This window comes from Bos javanicus, chromosome 16 (assembly GCF_032452875.1).
Source record: "Bos javanicus breed banteng chromosome 16, ARS-OSU_banteng_1.0, whole genome shotgun sequence".
Taxonomy (NCBI): domain Eukaryota; kingdom Metazoa; phylum Chordata; class Mammalia; order Artiodactyla; family Bovidae; genus Bos; species Bos javanicus.
Window position 1 is genome coordinate 24,267,901 of NC_083883.1, and position 18,242 is coordinate 24,286,142.

Consider the following 18,242-nt stretch of genomic DNA (forward strand, 5'->3'; position numbering starts at 1 on the left):
TATAAAATGCCAAGTCATCCAAGTGAGACAGCAAGGAAGGCTTGTGATTTTCTTCAGAAAAGGGAATTTTGTCAGGATTTTATAAGAAAATGTCAGTTTTTCTCACACCTCTTACCCATTGTGCTGTTTTAAGCAAAATGAAATCAGCAAAAGAGCTATCTTTTCTATGAAATGTCCAAAGTTAAAAGATTTGTGTTCTTCTGGTGATATGTGTAGGCAGTATAGTTTTTATTGCTCTATGGCTAGAAAAAAGGATCATAGAAGTGGAGAAATTTATAAAGGCAGTTTTTTTTGTTGTTAAATATCATTTAGTTTGGAAAGATGAAGAATGATTTGTGGGGAATATCTGAGGCATAAGGGGGCCATTGACCATTCTTCAGTTATTAATGCTAAGGACTAGATAGAATAAACAGACCTATTTAGTATGTTGGGTAAGTGGATGGGTAGAACCAGTGAATCATTTTAAAGCTTGAAACCGTTTATTTTTAGAATGTATGAAAGAAAGATTAGTTTGTGGAGCTCAACTCAAGAGGCAGTAAAGTTGGGAAACAGCAATGGTGTAGAGGGCTTCCCTGGTGCCTCAGTGGTAAAGAATCTACCTGCAGTGCAAGAGATGCAGGTTTAATCCCTGGATCAGGAAGATCCCCTGGAGAAGAAAATGGCAACCCACTCCAGTATTCTTGCCTGGGAAATCCCATGGACAGAGGATCCTGGAAGGCTATAGTCCATGGGTTTATAAAGAGTCAGATATGACTTAGTGATTACGTGATAACAACGACGACAGAAAACTTCATAGATGATGGGTATGGTATATTATTAAAGGGAGCTAGAGTTATGTACAATATTAGAGTCAGACTTGCCTTTGAACTTGAATTCAGTCATTTGTTAGCCATGTTATCTCAGACAAATTGCCTATATTTTCTTGTTTTCTGATTTGTAAATCGGAGATAATGTTAGCTGTTTTGTACTATTATGAAGGTGAGGTCAGAGTTTATGTTGAGTCCAGTGTACGGTGGGTACCCAGTAAATGTCAGGTATTATTTATCAGATCTTACCTTTTCAGGGTAACATTATGAAAAGCAACAGCAATGAGTTCCCATAGAGATAGTATTAGAACCTACTGGTCGTTGACCCATTGATCTAGAATATTTTTGTCCTCTGTTCTAAAAGGCACATAACTGTACATAAATTAGAGAAATGTTCTTGAGTTCATTTGATTTTCTATTTAATTTAATAATTACCAATACTTTAAAGCATTTACAGTGCAGCAAGTATTGTGATATGTTACCCAAAATGCTTAACATGCATCAACCAGTTTATCCTCACAGCAGACCTGTGAGATACAAACTGTAATTACTTACAGTTTATAGATTCCTGAAAGTCGCAGAACAAGTAAAAGGGAAAGCCAGAATTTGAGCCCAGCCTTGTCTCAGATTTTGCTCTTCTCAGCCTGATATCTGTTGCTTTCCTTGAAGAGATAGAAGAATCGCCATATAAAATAACTCTCAATTGTGCTTTTCTTTCCCCACAGGTGTGGACTTGGAAAATGGTTCTTGTGCTCATCCTTTAATTTCCGAGAGGGAGTCTCCTCTTTTACCTGCCAATCATGTGACCATGACAAAAGGAACTGGGCTGGTTCACACAGCCCCGGCTCATGGTATGGAAGATTACAGTGTAGCTGCTCAACACAACTTGTCCACGGTACTGCTCCTCCTTTTTCCTTTTTAATAATTGCTTTTGTAGAATTGAAGTGATAAACCCTAACATCTTTACTTTTTGATAATAAATGATAATTTTTGTCTTTATAGTTAAGTTGTGAAATGCTTTTGTGCAATAAACCTCATTAGCTCATACTAACTAAGAATCATTTCCTAGAATCAGCACAGAATTGGCACAGAGTTGAAATTGAAGAATACATAGTAAACAGGGGCATTTTTTTTCCAAGTACTAAGTCACATAGACAAATTACTTTCAAGCCATGAAAAATGGTGAGTGGGTTTTGCTTATGTGAATGTGTGCTTAAGTCGCTTAGTCATGTTCAACTCTTTGCAACCCTGGGGACTGTAGCCCACCAGGCTCCTCTGTCCATGGGATTTCGAAGGCAAGAATACTGGAGTGGGTTGCCATTTCCTGCTCCAGGGGATCCTCCCTGACCCAGGGATCAAACCCGCATCTCCTGTGTCCCTTGGATTTGCAGGTGGATGCTTTACCACTGAGCCACCTGGGATACTGGATAATTCCAAAGAGCCATTTTTTTCAGACTAAACCATCCTCTCAAAATTTATTTTACACATGAGTAACTTAGCAAGTTTTTCTATTTAGTTAAAGACAAGTCTCAAAGTCATCACAGTGTATATACATGGCCACAGATCTGTAAGTTAACAGAAGTTTTTAGTATATCTTGTTACTTTTTATTATTAAATTTTAGGTATGTGCTTTAGTAATACAGTTTGCCTTTTTGGTGATTTAAGTGTTTAAATTCACAAATTCTGATTGACTAAGAAGTGATACCTAAATTTCAGTACAGTGAAAGACTAGACTATAATGAGATGTTTTATACAGTATATATTGTTTTGCCAGATATTGTCATAAGATAGAAAGTCTTGATGCTTTATTTTAATTGTTCAGAACGACTCTTTGTAGGATTGTTTAGTGAATGAAGATGGAGTTTTCACAGATGCTGCAGGTCCTGAACTTCAAAACAAAGCTGTTCTTAAAGAGGGAACAGATGCAGGTGAGTCCTGTGTATGTTGATATTGTTTTTTTTTCTTTTTTATGTTGATATTGTAAATATGCATTTTCTGAGAAGCAGCCAGCAGTAATCTTTGCTGACAGTTCTCTCAATCTTACACTTTCAACAGAAGCAAAAAGCAGAAATTGTATTTTATTTTGCCACGTGGTGTAACATGGAGTTTGGCACTTTTTCATCTTTCACTTTGAATTGCCCTACTTGTTTAATCACATTAGGGCGGTCAGCAGGGAGTGGTGTTACCTTAGAACAGCAGAGATAGTCATCAGCAGTGTGAGTTTTGTGGAAGGATGAAGTCAACCTTGGGGCTGGATGTTGACTGAATCACTCACTCACTCCTCTAGTAACTCATATCACTGACCTACACTATGAACACCTTTCTTTGCCCACACCACGACTAAGGCCAATTAGATCTGGTGTATTAATTCTCCTAGGCTCTTGTCACAAACTACTATAAGTTTGGTGGCTTAGAACAACAGAAACTTATTCTCTCACAGTTCTGGAGGCGAGAAGTCTGAAGTCAAGGTGTCAGCCAGGCTCTGCTCCCTCTGAAAGCTCTGTGAAAAAGTCCTTCTTTGCCTCTGCCTAGCTTCTGTTGGCTCCGGTAATCCTGGGCTTTCCTTGGTTTATAGCTGTATCACTCCAGTCTGCCTCCATTGTCCCCTGTCATTTGCTCTGTGTGTCTCTCTCTGTGTATTCTTTCTTCTTCTTACAAGGACACCAGGCGTTGGAATTAGGGCCCACTCTAATCCAGTGTGGGTGGTTTAGTCGCTTAGCTGTGTCGGACTCTTTGTGACCCCATGGACTGTAGCTCTCCAGGCTCTTCTGTCCATAGGGTTTTCCAGGCAAGAATACTGGAGTGGGTTGCCATTTCCTTCTCCAGGGCATCTTCCTGACCCAGTGATTGAACTCACATCTCCTGTGTCTCCTGCATCACAGGCAGATTCTTTACCCACTGAGCTATCAGAGAGGTCCAGTGTGACCCCATCTTAGTTGCAGACTGCATCTGCTAAGTCACTTCAGTCGTGTCCAACTCTGTGCGACCTCATGGACTGCAGCCTACCAGGCTCCTCCATCCATGGGATATTCCAGGCAAGAGTCCTGGAGTGGGGTGCCATTGCCTTTTCCGAGACTGCATCTACAAAGGCCCTATTTCCAAATAAGGTCACAGTCACAGGTCGTAGGGGCAAGGACTTAGGGGACAAAATTCAAGCCAGTATACCTGGTTTCTTTGGATTACCTGGAGACCATTTGAAGATTCATAGTATGAGAGACTGTGACTCTGGATTTGAGATGTAGAGTTCTAGGTGTGTTCTGTCGTCTTTGAGAAGAGCCCATGGGAATGGCATACTTTGGAGTCTGCTTAAGGTTTTACAGTCTCTGCTTTTTTTGTCTGGAGATTCCCAGATTATGCCTTTGCTCCCTGGTAGATGGCTACTCTTCCTGTCACCTGTTGGCCCAGATTTCGTACTCCCTGAAAGTTTAGAGAGTTATTAGGGTTTTCATAGTACTTTTTCATTGTGTCTAATGTAAGTTGTTTTTTGTTTTTTAAGTTATAATGATGCTTCAGGCTGCAAAGAATTTGTTGAAAGAAGAAAAATTGGTACACAGCTATCCCTATGACTGGAGAACTAAGAAACCAGTAGTTATTCGTGCCAGCAAGCAGTGGTTTGTAAATATCACGGATATTAAGACTACAGCCAAGGTATAAAGGGCATCCTGCTGTAAGGGTTGGGTTTATCATTCCCTCATTCATCCCTTCCCCAGGATGAAAGGTTTATCTGTGAGGTTGGGGTAGGGTTTTGAGGGTAGAAGGAATTAAGGCTATTATTAATTGGTTTCATAAAATTGTGGAATTTTAGATCTGGAGGGACCTTGGGTTTCTCCATTCCGTCATGACATATGTGGAAACTCATGCTTAAAAAGGTTAATTAGTTTGCTCTAATTTCCTGCCCAGTGTGAAAGTAGCATAAAATTACGACCTGAGTTCAGCAAATTGTTTAAACTCTCAGAACCTCAGTTTCCTCATCTGTATAAAGGTGATAATAATGCCTACCTCATGAGATACGTGAATAAGAGTTCCCAGAACAGTGTCTGGCACATAATAGGCATTTACCAAAATTCTTTTAAAACCCTTTGCTTGAAGGGTTGAATTGAAATCACAATTCATTTGAAAAGCTATTACTTTGAGCTAACAATTACTTTATAGCTGGCATTTTAAATATTAATTTAAATTAATTAAAGCTCTTTCATTCAATACATAGATGTATCTGTGTGTGTGTGTGTGTGTATCTCATGAATAACTTGATTCTATTAAATGAAAGAACTCAAATACCATATTTTGCTTTTGTTTTTCAAATATATATTTGTTGACCATGCTGAGTGTACAGATACTTTGCTTTACAGCTTGCATATAGCAGTACTGTTATTAGTTGGTTCATTTGTTGGCCTGGCAGTTGGGGCCCTTGCCAAAGCTATGGAGGCAGTTAATACTTTCTACATTCATGTAGATTGGAGAGCTGTGCTATGGACTGTTTCTTTGCTTTGTTCTGTTTTTTTTACATTTCTCTATAAAGCCTGTTTTTCTTACCTGTAAATGTAGTTTGTGACTTTCAGCTCTGCACAGATTTTTGTTGCAGAACATCCAAATCTGATGCTGATGCAGTACGCTGAAGACAAGTTTGTTTTCTTAACTTCCTTATGGAAAATTTTTAGTTAATCTTTGCAGAAATAGAGAAAATAATATACTGCCATGTTTCCATCACCCAACTTCAACAATAATCAACTTTTTGCCAATTTTATTTTTAGCTACATCCCTACTCATTATCTACACTTCCTACCCATTGGATTATTTTAAAGCAACTTTTAGGTATTATGTTTTCCATAAATATTTCATCATATATATCTGACATTTAAAATTAAAACATAATTTTCATGCTGTTATTACCACCTTAAAAAATAATAATTATTCCTTAACTAAACCGTACTACATAAAATTAGGTTGTATTTCAGTATCCTTGTCAACCTAAGATAGGAGCTTATTTCTTAAACATTTAAAAAAGAAACCTGGAAATCAAGTTTGAATTGAGTTTAACTGAAGTTTAATAACGTGTAGTACTTCTATTAAACCTGTTATTACCAATTTTGATCTAGGAGTGTTTAGAAATTAGTATAAAACCGCTTGTCACTTCTTCAAAGGTGGAGTCTGCTCTTGATGTTATTTATTAGATCCTTTGTGGCCCTGTTTTAATATCGCCTTGTTTGCTCTGAAATCTATGGTTTTTTTGAGATTAGTTTCTATTTGGCAGGGAGAGGGGGCATGTAAATGCCTATAAACTTCCAAAATAAGGAACTGTATCATGATAAAGAATGGGAGTTCTAGAAAATTTGTTCTGCTTTCTCTCACTGAACTTGATTTGTGAATCAATTGCAGGAATTGTTGAAAAAAGTGAAATTTATTCCTGGATCAGCATTGAATGCCATGGTTGAAATGATGGACAGGCGGCCATACTGGTGCATATCAAGGCAAAGAGTTTGGGGTGTTCCAATTCCTGTGTTTCATCATAAGACAAAAGATGAAGTCTTGATCAACAGGTAGAACTCTTTCAAAATTTTTCAGCACTTTAAAGTGAGTTGTATTTTCTTCAAAAATGGAAAAATAGTGGACTATGGAAAACTCTTGTTATGTTAAGTAAAATAGTCTAAAATAACTATCTTTTTTAGGGAAGTAAAATATAAATTTCAAAAAGATCCTTTCAGATGGGTGAAGTTTTAACAAATACTGGATTATTTTCAGTATTGATAACTCAGAATTAAAGGCATTGACTTTTTTTCTTTGGGAATTCATTATTCCTGACTGTGTGCCTAGCACTGTGTTGGAGTAAGGTGTCAGGAACCCAAAGTGAGCAGATTGAGTGGCCCAGTATGTAATTTTGATTTAGGAATCAGTGTCAGTCTTTCACTCTGAGTCTGCTTTTTCTCTCAGTAGAAATGGTGTTAGGTAGTTGTACAGATAATTTAAAATTTAAGAAACTATAATATAGTTGAATGCACTAGTTATTTCTTCTTTTTTTGCTTAGTTTTCTTTTTAATTTGGAAAGATAATACGTGAACCTAGTAAACAATTCAGAATAGATGAGCTTATACAATAAAAAGGTTTTTTTTTTGCTGGTCATACACTAGACCCTTTTTCTGAGGCAATAGACAAGACGGACATGGTCCCCGCTCTTATTGTGGTAATAACCTAGCTGGTTTATCTTCTGGCAAATTAGGGTGGCTTTCAGGATTGTTACTGTTATTAAGAGATGTGGAAAAGGGAATATTAATCATTTCTTTTGGGAATATATCCTGAATTTTCATTTTTTTGGAAGTAATTTTGTTTCAGATTTTTTTTACTAAGTTATTCTGTAATATGAACAAAGAGTTTGACTACATTTTGGGAAGTATTTTCACATTTTATCAGTTGAGGATCCAGTGAGGATTTTGAGGGCATGGAGGCAGCAAGTAATGGAGAATTCAGGAGACAGCGAGGGGAATTCAACATCATTTTTGTAAAAAGGTTGTGCTTTTCATTGACTACATTATTAGTATGCTGTACGTGGTGTTTTTATGAATATATATTTTAGTTTTTTTTAAAATTGTCGATCCCAGTGTTTTGTTTTAAATTACCTTTCACTGCATGTTGGGTAGTTCTGAGTATCCTTGGTGTGAAGGCTCCTTTTCACTTTGAAATATTCTTGTGTCACGACTTCAGGGAAAATCTGACACCTTCTGGCAACATGCCTCAGAAAGAACTAAAGGATTTGCTTTGAACCCAAAATAGTTTGTTTGCTTCCTTTGTAGAGGATATGGCATTTGAGAAGGGCCTTGAGAATTGGGCAGGAAATGGGGGAAAGTACTTAGCAAGTAGTGGTATTAGAAGCTGAGGAGCCAGAGTGGCGAAAACATAGCACGTATAGGACTGTAATGGGGCTTCGGGGTGTGTGTGAGGGGAGCAGAGAGGTAAACACCCGAGAAAGCTTGACTGGGGCAAACTGAAGTCAGCCTTGAATACCAGGCTAAGGAGTTTAAACTTTTAAGTAGGAGTGAGGAGTAAGAGTGTGTTTTAGAAAAAGAAGCTAGAAGTTAGAGATCAGGAAGTGATTGTAAGATTATTGCAATATTATTACAGTTTCGAGCTAAGACTCTTTGACCCAAATATTGTTGCTTATATTTTTAAAATTTAGAGCTTGATCACATAAAAACTAGTATCTTATTTTCCCTACTGAGAATTAAAGTTGAGATAAATTTACACAAGTATTGCTTAAATTCCTTACCAGGGAGTTTTCCTTGAAAGAAATGTTTATAAAAACACTGTGATTGTTCCTCACTCTTTTCTGCACTTAGAGAGCAAGATTTTTAGGGAGTTTCCCTGAAGTGATTGAAGTGTACCAGTTGTACATATTAGTAAGTAGAGCAAGCTGGTTTATTTGACCATTATTTGATCACTACAACAAAATGGTACCTAGGTCAATTGGTCAGTGACGTAGGTGAAATAAATGTGAGCTTTGTCAGAAAAAACAAGCAGATTTTTTTTAGGTATAATTTGTGTTTTATTTTCAGTCAGTTTGTTTACATGGTGAGTAACAGATTCTTTTCTCTGCATTGAGCTTTGTGTTGCTTGCGTGGTATAGTTGATTTCTGATTTTGAAGTCGCAGAGATATACAGAACATTGGCCTACAGAAATGACAGACAGACTTAGTCACGTTGTCTGTCAATTCATAGGTCATTTTCCTGTACACCATTTCTGAATAATAACTCTAATCCTCTTCCATTTTTGGTCCTTTAAGTGACATAACAGTTGATTTTTTTTTTTTAATGGATGTTAATTCTTAATTATTTGTCAATTTTTAAATACCACATGAAAGGATGTCTGTGTTTTTTCCTGAATCAAGTAGAATCAGGTAACCATGATTTTCTTGGTCTTCCTTGAATATGCCTTTACACTGCAGTGAGTTGGCAGCCATCAAAAGTAACAGCATCTCCACTGGAAATTGACGCACAGTCCACATGGAGTTGCTGTTACAATCGATGACGCCGTTAAGAACATCAGAAGGTTCCCTTCGCTTTGCAGGATGAAAGTATAAATTATCTCTTATGTAGTTTCACAGAAGAAAATCTTGATTTATTCTTTCCTACAGAATTTGAGAGACTGGTAGATATGAAACTTTGATGTTTAATTTTTATTTTGAATTAATGTTCTCATTTGTACTTTATATTCATATTTGTATTTTCTCAAGAAATAATTCCACTTTTGACTTCAGTATCATTGATTATTTATCTTAATCTGTGATATAACATCTTTATAATTTAGGTGGAAATCTATTACTAATTAGTAAAGACAATTACTCTTTATATAATAAAGATAAATATAGAAACTAGGAAGGAAAAAAAGTTATTAAGTTTCTTTCATTTCAGAACATTTAAGTGTTAATGCAATAGTTAACATGCATTTAGGAAACTTAGCCCCTGATTTACAGAAATATGAGAAATTTCATTAGAAACATGCAAGGAATTTCAAATTTGAGTGTTAGATTTAGCTACCTCAAATTTTTGCTTATGTTAATAATAATGACTTATTTGTGAAAAAGTTCGATAGTATTCATCAAGTAAAAATTTCTCCAAAATTGTTTACTGTCATCTTCAAAATATAGGATTAAATTAAAAACAGACACCACCCCCAATTTCTAGAATTAAATGTAGTAAATAAATATGAAACATTTAGCCTCTTACCTCATTCTTAATTCCAGTGACTTCCAGAAGAAAAAAATATTATAGTCCTTAGCATTTTTGCTTTTATAAAGACAAAACGCAGGGAACTGAAATGACAGCAACAGTTTCTTCATTACCTTATAATCTTAATGCTGTTTGATTTCTAGGAACACGCTAAATAAACTTGAGCCCAGTTGATATCGAAGTTCAGAATGATTGGTTGATGTGGCAGTGGCTGGTTCTACCTAGTGCATTTTCACAGATTGAAACCCAGGAAGGACACATAATATGTGTATTTAGATAAGGCCATTGCGTAAAGTACAAAGTTTTATGATGGACTTATTGCTTTATGAAATGCAGCATTAAGATGGAAGCATAGAGATTATGTAGTGATAAGTGGTTTCACCCACTTTTATTAACAGTAATTTATACTGATCTTTAGGTTATAAGTTAACTGTGTGTTTGTGTTAAGTTTAGCATTTTATTAACAAAGGGGGTATTTCTTATATTTCAAAAGATAAATTTTGACTACTTCTTATGTTCTATTTTTCGGAAGAATAATATCACTAGAAATTGTTTTAAAACTTTAAAGCACAATCTCAATTTTGTAATAAAAAGTTACACTTCTAAGTATTTATCCTAAGGAAGCAAAAGGACTAACATCTCTTATACACTAACATCTCTTGTATAGATATAGATATATAGGTAGATAAATGTAGGGATGTCTAATACAATTGTTTATGAAGAAACATGATATGAAAAAGAAGAAATAAAGTCAGTTTGGGAAGAATTAATAGGTGGCCATTAAAAATTAATAGGTAGCCATTAAAAATGGTAGCTTAGCTCTTTTTTTTTTATGGTTTTGATAGATTGTGTAATAAAATAGCTACAGGAAAAAAGTCTAGAACATTGTATTATATTCTCATCTTTGTAGAGCTACCCCAAATTCCTCATGAAATTATCCTCATTTAATTTCAGTTTTCAAATTAGAATTTTATCTTCCTTACATTCCTTAGGGAGCCCCTAAATAATTACTAAAATCTGAGCTTATCAGCAGGGGGAGTTAAAAATGAGAATCATCTGTCACAGACTTGAATCCAAGCAGCCTAAGTAGCTTAGCTCTTAATGGTTGCCTGACTCCCTCTGTATGAAAATCAAATAAATGTAGCCCATCCCAACATTTGACTGTTTCTAAGTTTTTTACAGTGCTGTAATGAGTACTTTCTGAGCACTTGTACAGCATTTACTTGTATTTCTTACCCAAATTACTTTTCAGATTTTGTTTGAATATTAAATTTATCTTTATTTTGCAATCCACTGTGGTCATCTCAAGTGTGAAAGTTATATGTGCTCATTTATTTTTATTGCAAATTTTATTTTTAAAACTGCCACAACTTTTTGGGACATTCAGATCACCAGAGTATATAGGTCAGGAGAAAGTTCTCACTTTGTTATACCAATTCCATGCACTTAAATTTTGATTTGTTTGGGTTATGAGAATGTTTTTATCTTTGAAATCTGCTTTCTTATTTGTTATAAATTTTGTTCAGCTTTTATACTCTAATTCAGAGTTGTCTTTATTTTCCTTTAAAAACATATGTAATATAGTTGTCTAAGATCTCAAAATAGAGTTAAGTTGCAGAAGAAAATGCCTTTAGGGTACATTTAGTACATCATATTTTTATATTTCATGATAAAAAGGAAGGAAGCAAGTCTTGCTCTAAATGTTAGTAAGACTTGGTCTATTAATGTGGCAGAGCTTCTCTCCCCTCTTAAAAATGCTTTGTATTTGTTTTCAGTACACTGGAAAAAACATTTTTTTTGTTCATCTGTGTATGTTGGGAAGAACACAAAATAGTCATTTTCTTAGTAGTATGTATTTGATTTATGACAGCCTTTTTGAAATTAGATTTTTTAAAGCTACTACAGGATTATTTTCATTGGTGTAGATAACATTGTGTGGTTACATCGATTTTAGTAAGTATTATTAGGTAAAGTAAAAGAAAAACAAAATAAAACTTTCCTCGTCACTGAAATAAGGGACTTTTATGTGTTAAAAAGCATATTTGCAAATAAGGTTTACATAATACAATACTAAACTTTTTATATTGGACCATTATTTTGTATATGTAAATAAACTACCTATATCTTTATAAGAAAATGTAGGAATTAAAACTTCAACTTTAGTTAGGCTAGAAGTGGTTAACTAAACTTGATGGGATTCTATAATAATAGTTACCTTAATAACATGTCAGTTGCAAAATTGAAATCTTTCTTTGCTGTTGGGTATTTTTCATTACAGACTCTCACTAAGATACTTGAATATAGTTAAGTAATAATTAAAATATAATTCTGAAACTTCATTGAATTTATCTGTGACTTAGCAATATAAAAAATAATTTCATTATAGTTGGATTAGGCATTCTGAAATGGATATGCAAGTATCATCTACAATTGTAAGGAGACTAAAATATTAGGACTTTTTTTTAAGAATAAAAATTTTCTAGCCAAGATGTGGAAGCAACCTGTGTCCATTGATTGAGGAATGGATAAAGGAGATGTGGTACATATGTACAGTGGAATATTATTCAGCCATTAGAAAGAATGAAACAGTGCCATTTATAGGAACATGGATGGACCTAGAAATTACCGTACTGAGTGAAGTAAGTCAGACAGAGAAGGAGAAATACCACATGGCATCCCTTATATGTGGAAACTAAAAAGAAATGATACAGATGAACTTACAAAACAGAAAGAGACTCACAGAAAATGAGCTTATGGTTGCCAGCAGGAAGGGGTAGTTAGGGAGTTTGAGATGGACATGTACACACTGCTGTGTTTAAAATGCGTGACCAGCAGGGACCTGCCGTGTAGCACATGGAACTCTGCTCGAGGTAATGTGGCAGCCTGGCTGGGAGGGGCGTTTGGGGGAGAATGGACACACGTATATGTGCGGCTGAGTCCCTTCACTGTTCACCTGAAACTGTCACAGCATTGTTAATCAGCTGTACCCCAGTACAAAATAAAAAGTTCAAAAGAAAACAAAAAATAAAAATTTTCAAATAGTCTTCCTTCTCCCAGCATTCCCAATATCCATAGAAACTGAAGCTCAGAAGAATAACATGATGTATTCCTGTCAGTATCTAGTAAGTTGCAGGTAGACTCTGGTCTTTGGACTTGGTGCTTGCTCTGTCAGCGCACTTGTCTCTGGAGACTTCCTGCTCCTGACTTGTCTCTGGTTCACGCCTTCATCCTGCATGGGTACTGAGGGTCTTTTTGCCTTTGCCCAGCAAACCCCAGAGAAGGGGAGTATGAGTTCACAGATGCAGTGTTTGTCTTCGTAAAAGAGTTAGAAAGGCTGAAAGTGAAAGTCACTCAGTCGTGTCTGACTTTTGTGACCCCATGGACTGTAGCCCACCAGGCTCCTCTGTCCATGGAATTCTCCAGGCCAGAATACTAGAGTGGGTAAGCCGTTCCCTCCTCTAAGGGATCTTCCCAACCCAGGGATCAAACCCAGGTTTCCCTCATTGCAGGTGGATTTTTTACCCTTTGAGCCACTAGGGAAGCCCAGAAAGGCTGAAAGGAGAAGTAAAGCAGAATTGAGCCATGATTTGGGAGACACAGTTTCAAGGCCTCGCTTTTAATTGTGTTACTTGCTTATAAGGCCCAGCATTTAAGGAACCCCAAGACACAGAACAGTTTATCTGTCACTTTAGCCATTTTTAAATGAATCCAATTAGAGAGGTTTTATAAAGTCCTTTTATTAATAAAGGTATACACATAAATATATATATAAAACTTGTATATACACAAAAACTATTTTGAGTAATAAAATCCTAACATCATGGGAACCCACTCCAGTATTCTTGCCTGGAGAATCCTTTGATAGTATCTCTTTTTTGTTCTAAGAGTAATAGCGTTAGGTTTATTCAGATTTTCTATTATAGTATATTCAGTTTTCTTAACTGATACAGTGTTCTGTGTAAACTATATAAAATAGTAATATGTAACTAAATATTGTCATATAACTAGGTAGTTATTGCACAAAGTTTTTATGGTCTCATGTCACAAAAAGTTTATCTTTACTGTTAAAGTCCATATGAAATGTGTGACTGTATTAGAAATATGGACTTGTGCCCATTTACACATCCTTATGATTTATAATTTCTTCAAAATAAATGTAGCGTCATACTTTTTCAGTCTATTCTTTGAAGTATAACCAACTTAAGTATTTGGGTTTTCAATTTGTAGAGCATATTTAAGTTATAACACTCATTTAGTTTTTGCCTCCCATAGCAATTTTTCATAAACACTTCATTTTATCTGAATTATCAGACTTAGAGAGATTTAGTGATTCATAATACATGGTCATGATTAATAACAAGTAGATCCAGGTCAGGAGCATAGAGGTTTTTTCTATCCACTCCTTCCATTTCTACCAACTCTTGTAGACCTGCATTCTTAGTTACTTGTGTTAATGGAGTGTGGTAGAAAGGAGAATAATTCAAAAGTTGGCTTTAGTATACATACTTTAATCTTTAAATATTAATATGTATGTGTGTGATATGTGTTTTGGTAGTTGGTTAACAAAATTAACTGTAAAGTTTCCTGACTTCAAAGAATCAGTTTAAATAATAGATATTGATTACATCAGATCAGATCAGTCGCTCAGTCGTGTCTGACTCTTTGCCACCCCATGAATCGCAGCACGCCAGGCCTCCCTGTCCATCACCAACTCCTGGAGTTCACCCAGACTCACGTCCATCGAGTCTGTGATGCCATCCAGCCATCTCATCCTCTGTCGTCCCCTTCTCCTCCTGCCCCCAATCCCTCCCAGCATCAGAGTCTTTTCCAATGAGTCAACTCTTCGCATGAGGTGGCCACAGTACTGGAGTTTCAGCTTTAGCATCATTCCTTCCAAAGAAATCCCAGGGCTGATCTCCTTCAGAATGGACTGGTTGGATCTCCTTGCAGTCCAAGGGATTCTCAAGAGTCTTCTCTTACATTCTTCTTCTTCTTCTTATTATTCTCTTATTATTGCTTACATAATGCCCATTAATATGTGCCAGACACTGTTCTAGGCATTTTGCATATAAGCTCAATTAATATCCATAATAGCTCTCTTAATGATACTTTATTATTTGCATTTTTGCAAACTAAGTAAGGTACAGAATATTGAGTGCTTTGCCCAGGGTCACATAGCTAGTAAGTGATAGGGTCAGGAATTAAATGAAAGTTCTCTGGCTCTGGGGTCCATGTTCTTTTTATAAATTTATTTTATTGAAGTATAGTTGGTTTACAATGTTGTGTTAATTTCTACTATATAGCAAAGTGACTCAGCTGTGTGTGTGTATATATATGTATACACACACACATTCTGTTTCATATTCCTTTCCATTCTAGTTTTTCACAGGACCCTGAATATGGTTCCCTGTGCTATGCAGCAGGCCCCTGTTGCTTACCCTTTCTATATGTAATAGTTTGCGTCTACTAACCCCAAGCTCCCAATCTAGCCACGCTCCCCTCCTTGGCAACCGCAGGTCTGTTCTCTGTGTCTGTGAGTCTCTTTCTGTTTCATGGATAGCTTCATTTGTGTCACATTTTAGATTCCTTGTATTAGTAGTATCATATAGTATTTGTCTTTCTCTGTCTGACTTCACTTAGTATGATAACTTCTAGGTTCCTCCATGTTGAAGCAAAATGGCATTATTTTGTTCTTTTTTATGGCTGAGTAATATTCCGTGTGTGTGTGTGTACACACCACATTTTCTCTCTCTGTTCTTCTATTGATGGATATTTAGGTTGCTTTCATGTCTTGGCTGTTGTAAATATTGCTCTGTGAACATAAGGGTACCTGTATCTTTTCCAATTATAATTTTCTCTGGATATGTTCCCAGGAGTGGGATTGTAGGATTATACGGCAGCTCTATTTTTAGTTTTTTGAGGACTCTTCGCACTGTTTCCATAGTGGCTTCACCAGTTTACATTCCTACCAACAGTGTAGGAGGGTTCCATTTTCTCCACACATGCTCTGTTTTCTTGACCACTCTATTCTGACTTGGTGGAAAGCAGCTGGGGAAGTTGTAATGTTCATAAAGCTGTGATAATAAATTAAAAGTATATTATTCCTGTGAGAAAATTTAGTGTAGAATTTTTCCTGAGTTTAATTTTCAAATGATTTATAACTATGTATCTTTATCTTCGCAAAGATATGATCAGTTTCAGTATGCATTTGATACACATTTACTGGCTTTCTTTTGTGTGTTAGGCATGCATTAAGTTTTACTGGATCATCTCATCTAGTTTGTAGTCATCCTGACAAAAGTATCCAGGATCACTAAAATGCAAGTTCCACTATGGTGGGAATCTTACCCGCCTTGTTATCTGCTGTAACTCTAGTGCCTCGAACAGTGACCAAGATGTTGGAGTACTCAGTAAATGTTTTTGAATAAAAATTGTACTATTAGTCTTAACAGAAGGGACAGTCAAAACTTAGAGAACTTTTACTACTGTGTGTGTCATGTATATGAAAAGTAGCAGTTGGGAGATAAGCCTGGATATCTGTTACCAAAACCCATGCTCTGGTACAGCATGGCCTCTTATGCAGATGAATTTGGATTCAGTCCTGGAAGCAGTGAGGGGGCACTGGAAGTTTCTGAGACAGGGTTGGTGTGATAAAAGCAATTTTAGGAATGCAGAGATGTATCCTATAAATTAAATTACATGTGTCATATAAAGGAATGCGAATAGGGGAAAAGTCAGACCATTGCACCAGTCTGGTAGGAGGCAGAGAGGTTGGACTAATACTAGTATCTGAACAAAGAACAAATTTGAGTACCATTTTAAGGTGGAACTGAGAGAATGTATTGGCTTAATTTGAGCAGAAATTGGAGGAGGTAGATAATTAAGAGGTTTTGAATATAGGTACTTGGATAGAAAATAGAAACAGGGCAATTAGTAACCAAAAAAGAGGTATCAGGAGATATCCTTATTTAAAAAAAAAAAACTTTTTTTCCTTTTTCTTTTAAGGTCTACTTATGACCAATGACAGTAGCAACGAAGTAATCAAATAATTGAAGATAATATCACTAAAGTTTGGGGGAAAGATAGGAAAAAATGTCCTGCATATTGGGAAAAATACCCTGCAGATAGGGGAAAAAAATCACCACTTTGTAATTTTTTAAATGTTTGCTATTAACCACAGTAACTAATTGAACAGTTTTGCTTTGTCCACCTGAAAATAGCCAAACCATCGAGCATATTATTAAACTAGTGGAAGAGCATGGCAGTGATATCTGGTGGACTCTTCCCCCGGAGCAACTTCTTCCGAAAGAAGTCTTATCTCAGGTACGTTTCCATTGGACTTAAACAGTCTTTGTGTGTATCGCATGATTTAATGACAACACGAGAGGTTCCTGAGAGTTAAAAAGTAGTGATGCTATCATGTCAAGTTCATGAGTTTAGTCATCATAAACTAGGAGCCAGAGCAGTTTGAGAGTAGACAGTTTGATTTCACGAGAGAAGCTGGGTGTTTGTGGAGCAGCAGAGGCTGAGTGGGGGGGGCGGTTTGCTGTCTCCCCGGGGGCCAGGATTGACTGCAACTGCTCTGTTGGTTGAGTAGAGACACGTGTGATGTGGGAGAATAGTGCCTAACACTGGTGCATCAGGGCCTTCATAGGACATGAGTTCAATGGCATCGTACATGGAGAAATCCAAACTGGAAGATAATTGCAAGAAAATGAACACAATTTACATTTACATTAATACATGTGTAGGTGGCCACAGTCACTTGTACATGTAGATGAAGTAGTGAAGTAGTTGTCCCTAATCGCAAAATACTTAAGAAATGTCAGTGTAAAATGTGAATTTAATGGTTGTATTTCATTTTCTTAAGACTTTTTTTGGATATTAATTGTAAGTATCATGGTCTTTGTGTAATTAAAATGTTTTTACGTTGTCTTATTAGGTCGGTGGTCCCGATGCGTTGGAGTATGTGCCAGGTCAGGATATTTTGGACATCTGGTTTGATAGTGGAACTTCATGGTCTAATGTTCTCCCAGGTAATCTAAAACAAGAGGTCTATTGCCTGTCAGGCAGTTTTGAAAATTAATGCTATCAGAAGAAATCTCTAATCAAGAACTTTATTTTTTTTGCTTTTTTTGGAAGTATATCTCCTACTATAGTATAATTTTAAACCTGAAAGAGCCACTGGCAATCATTTAATCCAGTGTCTTCTATGAAATTTTATATAGAACCATAATACATAAGATAAATAAAGGTGGGAATTTTCTTCTTCCTCCCAATCAGCTCGTTCTCTTTGACCTCCTTGGCAGCCCCAAGGTACTGAGTTCTGTAAAACCAAGTGTGGAAATCACTGAAATAGCCTGACCGCATCTCATTTTTTCAGAAAAGGACATGAGATTGAATTAGAATCACATTAGTTGGTGGTCACACAGGTTCGTGTCAGAGTAGAACTCGGGCACCCTGCTTTTCCGTTCTTATTCTTTGGTACTCCATTACCTTCTCACAGCTTTCTCCCCTCTTGCCACAGACAACTGACTGGTTTCTCCTTGCTCATGGTTAGGGTGAGCTTTTGACTCCATGGATAAAGAGGAAGGAGAGATTAGGCAGGGATCAGAAGGGAGTAGTAGCAGGCGCACAAAGGGTGCGTTTAGATGTGAGCAGATGCCTTCAAGGATACTAAGCGAAAGGGGAGAGGTAAAGTGTCCTCACTGAGAGCTT

General features: G+C 36.3%; 1 protein-coding gene across 1 annotated transcript in view; it reads left to right on the forward strand.

The window, feature by feature from the left end:
• The window catches only part of IARS2 (isoleucyl-tRNA synthetase 2, mitochondrial), a 44,000-nt gene that overhangs the window by 12,141 nt on the left and 13,617 nt on the right, over window positions 1-18,242 (forward strand). The window contains exons 9-14 of the mRNA XM_061382230.1: window positions 1,532-1,701; window positions 2,644-2,734; window positions 4,303-4,454; window positions 6,183-6,343; window positions 16,745-16,847; window positions 17,467-17,560. Of these exons, the coding sequence (XP_061238214.1) occupies window positions 1,532-1,701; window positions 2,644-2,734; window positions 4,303-4,454; window positions 6,183-6,343; window positions 16,745-16,847; window positions 17,467-17,560 (771 nt within the window). The remainder of the gene's footprint in view (window positions 1-1,531; window positions 1,702-2,643; window positions 2,735-4,302; window positions 4,455-6,182; window positions 6,344-16,744; window positions 16,848-17,466; window positions 17,561-18,242) is intronic.